This window comes from Cariama cristata, unplaced genomic scaffold, assembly GCF_000690535.1.
Source record: "Cariama cristata isolate BGI_N322 unplaced genomic scaffold, ASM69053v1 scaffold11252, whole genome shotgun sequence".
Taxonomy (NCBI): domain Eukaryota; kingdom Metazoa; phylum Chordata; class Aves; order Cariamiformes; family Cariamidae; genus Cariama; species Cariama cristata.
In genome coordinates this window covers 1,187-9,802 of record NW_009602147.1, presented here as the reverse complement: position 1 = coordinate 9,802, position 8,616 = coordinate 1,187, and the positions used below count along the sequence as shown (strand labels likewise).

The 8,616-nt window shown below is 40.8% G+C and overlaps 1 protein-coding gene across 1 annotated transcript in view; it reads left to right on the top strand.

Annotated features, from left to right (window-relative positions):
- Positions 1–8,379, top strand: part of GNB1L (guanine nucleotide binding protein (G protein), beta polypeptide 1-like) — a 17,706-nt gene extending 9,327 nt beyond the window's left edge. The window contains exons 5-6 of the mRNA XM_009694625.1: positions 2,073–2,288; positions 7,162–8,379. Coding sequence (XP_009692927.1) covers positions 2,073–2,288; positions 7,162–7,428 — 483 coding nt within the window. The 3' untranslated portion in view covers positions 7,429–8,379. The remainder of the gene's footprint in view (positions 1–2,072; positions 2,289–7,161) is intronic.
- Positions 8,380–8,616: the final 237 nt, after the last annotated feature.

Here is an 8,616-nt window from a genome sequence, read left to right as displayed (position 1 = left end):
AAAAAAAAAAAAACCAAAAAGTTTTGCTTGGCATTTCCCATAATGCTGAGCACTCACTTGTCTTTCTGGTCTTAAGGAGGGTTTTGAGCACCTATAAAAATCTGGCCATCCTGTTTTGAGTAAAGCAGAGGAGACAGCCCTGCCCATCCATATCTTGTTTCATCGGCTAATGAAAGCTGTACCTTCTGTAGAGCCCCAGGGCTCTGGAGGAGTTCTGTGCACATAGAAGAGCAGTACAGATAATTGGGCGGAGTGGGTATCCCCAAACTGGGGGCTTTTTTTAAACTTAATTGAAGTACCTATGAAATATTTTGGTTTGCTTTGAAGGTTTTACCCTTTATTAAATATAAATAAAATCTGGAATGTTCATTTCATGCAGGTTTTTTTTAAACTTTTCCCAGGTATTAAAAACCAGGTACTCTTCATCCAAAATACCTGATGAATTAACATTAATTCACATATACCTGACATATATTTATTGCTCTGATGCTGTATTATTTTAGCAAATCAAAAATTTGACAGAAAAAATGTGCACAGTTCTAGGCATTATGAGAGAACTTCTTTGTGGGCCTTTCTAGCCAGAGCATGCTCCCTGCCTTTTCAAAAGAAGAGGGCTCTTAAAGCAAGGATTGAGGCTCCTGCAGGATCCCAGGTGTGGACAGACTTGTCCAGAAAGATAAGTGGGGGATTTTGCCTTGATTTCCTTCTTTTAAGGGGCAAATTTTCTTCCCTGCTCAGCGAGATCCGTTCCTCATTTAAACACTTCTTTAGGCTGAATAAATCTGAGAAAGAACAGGAGGCTTTTACTCCACAGTCTTATTACCTAGACCACCCATCTCTTGTTAGCTTAACTCCCCCTAGAACAAATAATAACCAGTGGGAGAATAGTCTGGACCATTAATAGAGGCAGTGAGCCTTTGGCCACTGCAGGGTTGTATCATGATATTGACAGCCAGGGAGTTTGAAGAAACTCATTCAATAATGTGATACCGGTAAAAATTAAATCTTTATAAATGTCCTTTACCTCAATTTTGAATTGAATGCCAAGCAAACAAATCCTGTAGGATCAGTCGGTGTTTGGAAAGAGCTGAATAACCTATTGGATACATTTCTTGGATGTGTGTGCATGAGGTGGTTGTAATCCTAATGTCTGTTTTGGTGTTTCTTCTCCTGTTAAAGAAATAACTGGCATTAACAGATGCCTGCTTTTTAGTTGCTTTTCATTAGGGATTTGCATCTTCACTCACATAACCAGTTATTGCTTACGGGGTCATTAGTCTTTTGGCTGGAGCAATGATGAATATTTTCCTTAAGTGTGACATGTAATCCAGTAACGTTCCCTTCTTTGAGTTATTTCAGAGGCTTAAATAAATTAGGTGTCTGCCCAGGGTGCCATGCCCTTTGGCCTGTGACATCATTAATCAAAATAGCTTTCAATTGGTTACAGTGGGACTCGGGTGCCCGTTAACCCCTTGGTGACTCACCCAGAGATTCCTGACGAGAGGTTCAGTGTTTACCTTTAAGCACTGTGGTGCACTTGGGTAAATGATCCCTATGTGTAACCCTACACTTGGCAATGTGAAACTGGAATCTTTAAGCATGGCACTTCTGTCAGTATCCGTATGGGTTTGTATAGCTTGATAGCAACTCAGTTGCTCCAAGTAATTTTTTTTTTAAGGAGCACAAAGGAAGTTCAGGCCATGAAGTAAAGCTTCTGAAAACTTCAGTCAGCCTTTTTTTCAGGTGTTGTAGAGAGGGCAATAGTTTGGATTTTCAGAGAATTTTCTGTATGTGTGTGTATGTATATGTTAGATACATATTATATATATAAAATACAGTATTTTATATGTAGATATAAAAACCATAAGCACATGTCAGCAGTTACCCCGTAATGCTTTTTGTAAGTGGATGGACTATCAAGATTTGACATTTAGACTTCTAAACTCTTCATTTCTACGCCAGTCAGCATTTTCATTTATTTTCTTGGTGCTTGGATTGAAACCTACCCAGGGATGATAATTTTCCTAACAGACTATTTACTTCTCAAACAATTTTATTTTTCCCTTGATCAGCTCAACTGTGGTTCACAACCTTTGCTTCTGGCTGGCTATGAAGATGGATCAGTGGTCCTTTGGAATTTGTCAACGGGGAAAGCGTTGAGTCAACTTGTTTGCCACCAGGAGCCGGTGATGAGCCTTGACTTTGACTCGGAGAAGGCCAAGGGGATCTCGGGCTCATCTGAAAAGGTGCTTAGCATCTGGAGCCTCAATGAGCAACAGAACCTCCAGGTCAGGATCACTGGCCCTCTAGTGTCATTTATCCCACTTTGCACTAACAGTTTGATAGACTGAAAAAATATTTAGTCATGAAGAGGAGTTGTTGCAGATCTCTAGCTAATTAATCACAGACTGGTTAGAATGTCTGTGCTATATGACTAGACTTAGCAAAAGATGGTGAGGATTTAAAAAAAAAAAAAAAAAAAAATCGCTCTCACATGTTTCTGGTTTTACCAAAGTTGCAACAGGCACACAAGCCTAGCATTACTCAAGCCATTGGCTCTGTATCTTCATTTATCACGTTAGTAGTATCCAGCTTTTGGAATGTCCTAAACATTATAAATGAGTTATAAAAATGAGAAACAAAGGATTGCTTTTCCAAAGGTTCTGCTTGAATGGATAGAGCTTTCTTTCTACTGTGGGAAAGGCAGAAATATTCCATTAAATACTTCGCAAACAAAAAGAGTAGGAGTAGCCCAGCTAGCACCAAGACGACATGAGGTTTAGGCAACCAGCGTCCTTTGGCACCTTCAAAGCCCTAGCCAGGGACAGAGAAAATAAGTTAATTGGATATATCAGTTTGTGTCTGAGCTATGCATACCTGGAATGGCTGATTTAGAAGGAGGTCTCATACTCACCAGTTCGGGCTACACTAGTGAATCTAGACAATTTTAGCAAGTGTTCCAACAGTGCCAAGGGGTTAAGCGGGTTTTAACTAGGTGTGGAAATGAAGTGCATAAAAAGGCTCATGAAAATTAAAATGGCCCATGCACAACCTCTCCACCGCTGAGTGCTTTAACCTTTTCAAAAGTGGCAGTAGTCCCCTGAACACAGAATGAAGAGGATCTGAACCAGCCGCTGTGTACCACCATATCATCCTTGAGAAGAGAGCTCCTGGATACACCCATTCATGGAAGAACAATAATCGCTCTTCCAGCTTGCAGCTTTAGTTGAGATTTTTTTAGGTAGTGTGGCAAGTTAATGCTGTTTTCTGAATGGTGGTACAGGAAGAAAAGCAAGTGCTTGGACATCCAGTGGTGACTCGTCAGCTGGGGGACACTGAAGGTGTGTAATCTGTTAGGCATCACCACAGAACTAGCTTTTACGGAGTGGTAGGCAACCAAGACAACAATGCATGTAGTGTAAATGCATCCAACTGAGATGAAGTTTGGAGGACACAGCACTCGCCAAGGAGAATGTCTGAACTTTAATACAGAACACAACATGAAGTCAAAGAAGCACTCTAGACTGAATAAGTAATAAAGACATCCTAAGTCAACATGATAAAGAAGAATTTTAATAAGTCTGATACACAGTTGTCATGGTTTGGGGTTTTTTTGTCATGTTTGCCCTCCCTTTGCCCCAGCCTTTCTCTCACTATTGGCGTATGTCTGCACCTGGTGTCCTTAGCTCAGAGACACAGAAGGAAGGTGAGCAGATAAGGCCCAGTGAGCAACTTGGTATTGAGGCTAGTTTTCTAAGGCCAAGGTGTCAGAATTCTGACATCATGACAGGCTTCTTAAAGCTTCAAATACTCTGGTGTTGGAGAGGAAGCTGATCCTTCATATTAATTATAGCATCGCTTTTTCCGAAATTCAAAGAAAATATTGTCCTCCGCAGTACATTTCAGTTATGAGTTAACCGTAATGCAGGGCTACAGATATGACTCATGGGAAAAATAAGCAGTTGTTCACCTGAAATATTCCAGGTATTGTTTTCCACAGGGTATTCATATTCCCAGGAGAAGTAGGATTAGTTACATCCTCAGCACATCACACTGAGACATAGTAGCTTTTCTCAGAAGAAATTTAAATGCCAAGTATTATAAACTGTAAGTAATGTTTCTGTGCTTCATGCATAGTGTGAATGCTCTCATAAAATGCATCTTTCATATGAGCACTAGAGATTGTCAAGGACATAGATTAAGTTTTTTTTCCACTATTGCATTAATAATAAAAACCAGATGGGGATTTTTTTTTTTCCCTGACATTCCAGGTACCTGAGGTAATGGTAGACATTGGAAAGCCACTCAGTGGCACATTATTTTTATTCTAAAAGGTTTTAATAAGTAAACGTGGTGCATAGCTATCTGCTGTTGGAGAAATAATGACGCAATGATGGTACCTCAGCTCTGTTTTAAGTGGCAATGTTCCAGTGTGTCAATGAATAGATGATGAAGGTAACTTCATAGCTTATTGCTATGGGGAAAATTTGGTGTATTGTCTTCTACAAGAAAGTTGCTGAAATCATCACTGTCAGCAAATGACTGGATTGGTTATGAGCCTTCTGATTTGGATGAGATAGTGTAATTATGTGATGATGTTTGTGGTAGAATGTAGGAGGTAAACAGCTTCTGCAGGTGAATAAACAAAGCAGAAGTAAGAAATCTGATAATCACAGAAACTCCTGTATATATATGACAAGAAAAAAATTCTATCAACTGTAATGTAAGCACGCGCACAAGTTTTGTTAGTTGGGTTGCTGAGGCTTTTCCCTCAAGTGCTGAAACTAAGGCTGCTGCTATCTTGGCTATTTTTCTAATAAGAATAGGACTTAAAGACATGATTTGTGTAGGAGAGAGAGATTTTAAAAAAAAGAAAAATCGTAGACAGTGTGTGTTAAGGAGAGAAAGAGAGGTAGATGTCTGTTGGCCTCAGCTTGTCAAAATTTCTTAATGCATCTGCTAGTAGATGCAAGTGTCCTTGGTCATGACTGGCTGAAAGCAGCTCACCGGTTTTTACCTCTTTTGTTTTCTTAATTACAAGCTGTTTTTCTGGTTAGCAAATGATGTTGGTATGCATTTGACTACACTAGTTGCCCATCAGTGACTGGATGGCACAAATCCTGGCACTCGGATTTCACCTGGCTGCATATTCCTTGAGCAAGTTGTTCTACATTGTTTTGTTGTTCTCTCACCTCTTGTATTTGCAGATCATGCACAAATGCCCACTGTTCCCTCATGCTGCATAGCCAAAAGGCATCACCATTATAGACTTCACTTTCAAGTTGTAGCTTGCTGATAGCATGCAATTTCTCCCAGTCGCCCTGATTTTGCTGTATGGATCTTGCCCACATAATTGACAGTAATGATGGGAAGCACCACGCCCGGGATTGGTTATAGCCATTAGCTAATAATCTCAGTTACAGAGTAAGGCCCATCTTATATTTGCCAGGCTGGTGATGTGAGTGATAAATCCTTCCCTTGCCAGTACGCGTACGCCAACAAAAATCCCACTGAAGCCATGCTACATTAGCGTAGCTGGGGAGTTTGGAAGAACATACATGCTAGCAAAAAGCACTGGTTTTACAGTACCAGCCCCACAAAACGGCACACTTACAGCCTCCTGCTGTTCACCAGGCTTGAGCAAAACTTGCTGTCCTCTGTTCTGATTTGGTTGTAGATACGTTCGTCAGGTCCTGTTTAAAAGAGGAATGTATGGAGCATGCAAGAAGCACATCAAGTTTCAGTTAGCCTTTTTTCTCATCAAATTGCACATCTCTTGCTCTTTGAGTAAGTAGCTGGGCAGTTGTTATACAGTTGAAAAATAATTGCTTACAGCTTTGTGCCTGTAAGATTCTAAGATGTGTTCAACTGCATCTGAAACCAACTTTGACCAGCATTTCTGGAGTTTGTTTTCTACATCTGGTAAAACTATGCACCATGGACTGTCCTTTGAGGAGGAAAGCTATTCAGATATAATAGGCTTGTTAATCCCTTCCCACCTCAGAAAAGCAGCAGACAACGCGCAGCGTATTAAAACATACACTGAATTATATTAAGCTTTGGTACAAGACGGCTACAGATTCAGTCTTAAGTACATGGTGGCATTAACGCATCATTTCCAATTATGCTTATAAGTAACAGCACTTCACGGTCAGCATACACTCAAAAGGTGTTTTCCACATCGTGACAAAAGCTAGGCTATTTCAACATGCATGTGCCTGCACACGCACACACACACACGCTGGTGCATATGCTGCCTGTGTTTCAGCGGTAGATTGCTGACTAATACAAGTTACCAGAGGTGAGAACAGCAAAAGTGTTATACTGAGCTTTTCCTCCGTGCTTCAGGGGAAACTTATGTCAGTGAAGTGAAAAATGTTTCTTTCCGAGTGCCAAGTCGTCTGCAGCCCCAGTGCCTCCTAAAGGAAGCGAAATGCCTTCCAATTTAATTGTGCCCCTCAGAAACTTGTACCCCAGTAGTCTCCAAACAGTAACAAAAGGCTTCCAAGATTGAAATCAATAACTGGGTTGTAATCCCCTTCTTGGAATTTGGTGTAAATAAAAGTCTCTTGGGAAGGAGTACTAGAAATACAGATTTCCTGACACTGTAACCTAATTCCTGGAAGCATTCCTTTCTCAAGGCTGTGGTAAATGCTACCACAGCTTATTGGGGTTTTTTGTGAAGGGCCACAGTAGCAGAAATAAGTAGCAGGTAGTTTAAACATCAGCTCAGAATCTCAGCATGGGAATATTGCAGAAGCAGGGAAAATATATGGCTATAGCTCTGAACATTGCAGCTCATGCAAGAACAGCTGGAAGAAAAGAGCAAAGCTGTGTAGTCTGGTTCCCAAAAATCTTGACTCAAAGCTTCACTTGTGACAGAATATAAATAGCTTTAAATGCAATATGAACTAAAAACACAGAAGGGATGCTTTTGTTTTTAGAGGATCACGCTGGAGATGATAGATAAGCTCAAGTTAGTTGAGGTCTTTTTTCATCTCTGTCTGTAATTGTTCGCACTAAGGCGTCACCCACCATGTGGTGAAAAGCTCCATGTGACGCCAGTGTATATGGGTGGGCACTATACCTTTTAAAATCCCCAAAGGTTCCTTTTTCCTCTGTTTTAAACAGTTAGAACTCACCTATAACTTTCTCACACAGGTTTACAAAACACACAAACTTGTCAATGCTGGCATATCTGATATCACCATCCGTCCAGACAAGAAGATTGTAGCAACAGCAGGGTGGGATCATCGCATCAGGATCTTTGGCTGGAAAAAACTGAAGCCCTTAGCAGTGCTGGACTACCACACAGCAACTGTCCATTGTGTGTCCTTCTCTGATCACAAAAACCCCAGTCAGAGACTGCTGGCAGCTGGCTCAAAAGATCACCGCATCAGTATCTGGTCAATATATACTCAGAGGTGACATGTTCTGCACTGTCATGGACTAGGAAAACAGGATTGCTGAAGCAATTCTTTACACTGTAATTCAAACCTGGATGTGGGGAATCAGTAGAATGTATTTCCAGGCTGAAGTGAGAGTCCTAGGTTAATTGTTATGCTGCTTGTTCAACCTGCAAATTTTGTTTTCCAGAGAGGGACGTGGATTTTAAAAATTCCTAACAAGCAGAGCAAGGCCAATCACAAACACAAGTCACTTCTGCTACAGATTTTGCAACAGCTTTTCTTTGGCAGGTTGCTTAAATAACTTGTGCCATTATCTCCTTTTGTGAAAAAGGACTGGAATCCCTTGGACTGCGGTAGGGCAGAACACATCTGTTTGTAAGTCATTTATGTATCCAAGAATCTGAATCAGTGTAAAATATCACTCTTTCTTGAAAATTTATACCCATTAAACTACCTCCAGTGGTTTCTCATTGTCGGTTACTTTTTCTTCCCCCTAACTGAAAAGCTATCAGAACAACCTTGATTTGTTCACACTTCTGTCAGTTTCTAACTTAAACCAACAGCCAGGAATGTGACTAGGGACGGCCTTTGGCATTTATGAATTTCATTATATCTCCTGTCACCTCAAGCCTCACAATTAATCACAAGAAAGAAAGGGGCGGGGGGCGGAATCTTCCCCTGCACTGCACTGCAAAGCTATGTAAAGCCTTTTACAGAGCCAGTGCTAAGTCCTTTCCATAGACTGACTAGCTGAAGGATTTAAACTCAGCAATCCAATTAGCACCCTTCTCCTTGGAGACTTAGGGCTAAGTTTCAGCATAGCAAGTCTGGGATTCAGCTACACAACTCCCATTAACATTTAGGGGAATTGCATGGATAAATCCTCATCCACACAGTGCAAATGGCTCCATTAGCTTGTCATCTCTACAGTCATGGAAGCTGAAATTCATTGATCAAAGTTGTTTTGGTGGTTTGTTTTTTTTTTGTCTGAATCATGAAGCAGCATTTGCGTTCTTTTAGAGCATATTAGACGTACAACACCCTGGTCATAGGCATCTTACCCTTGTATTCAGTCACAAAGCTGCAGTTACAACTGTCCCACTGAAGCAATTAGCAAGGGCCCATTTGTTAAAGGAGGTGGCCTGGAAACTAGAACTCAGCTTTACAGACTGAAGTGGTCTGTGTCCAGGCTGTGCACTGTTTCGGT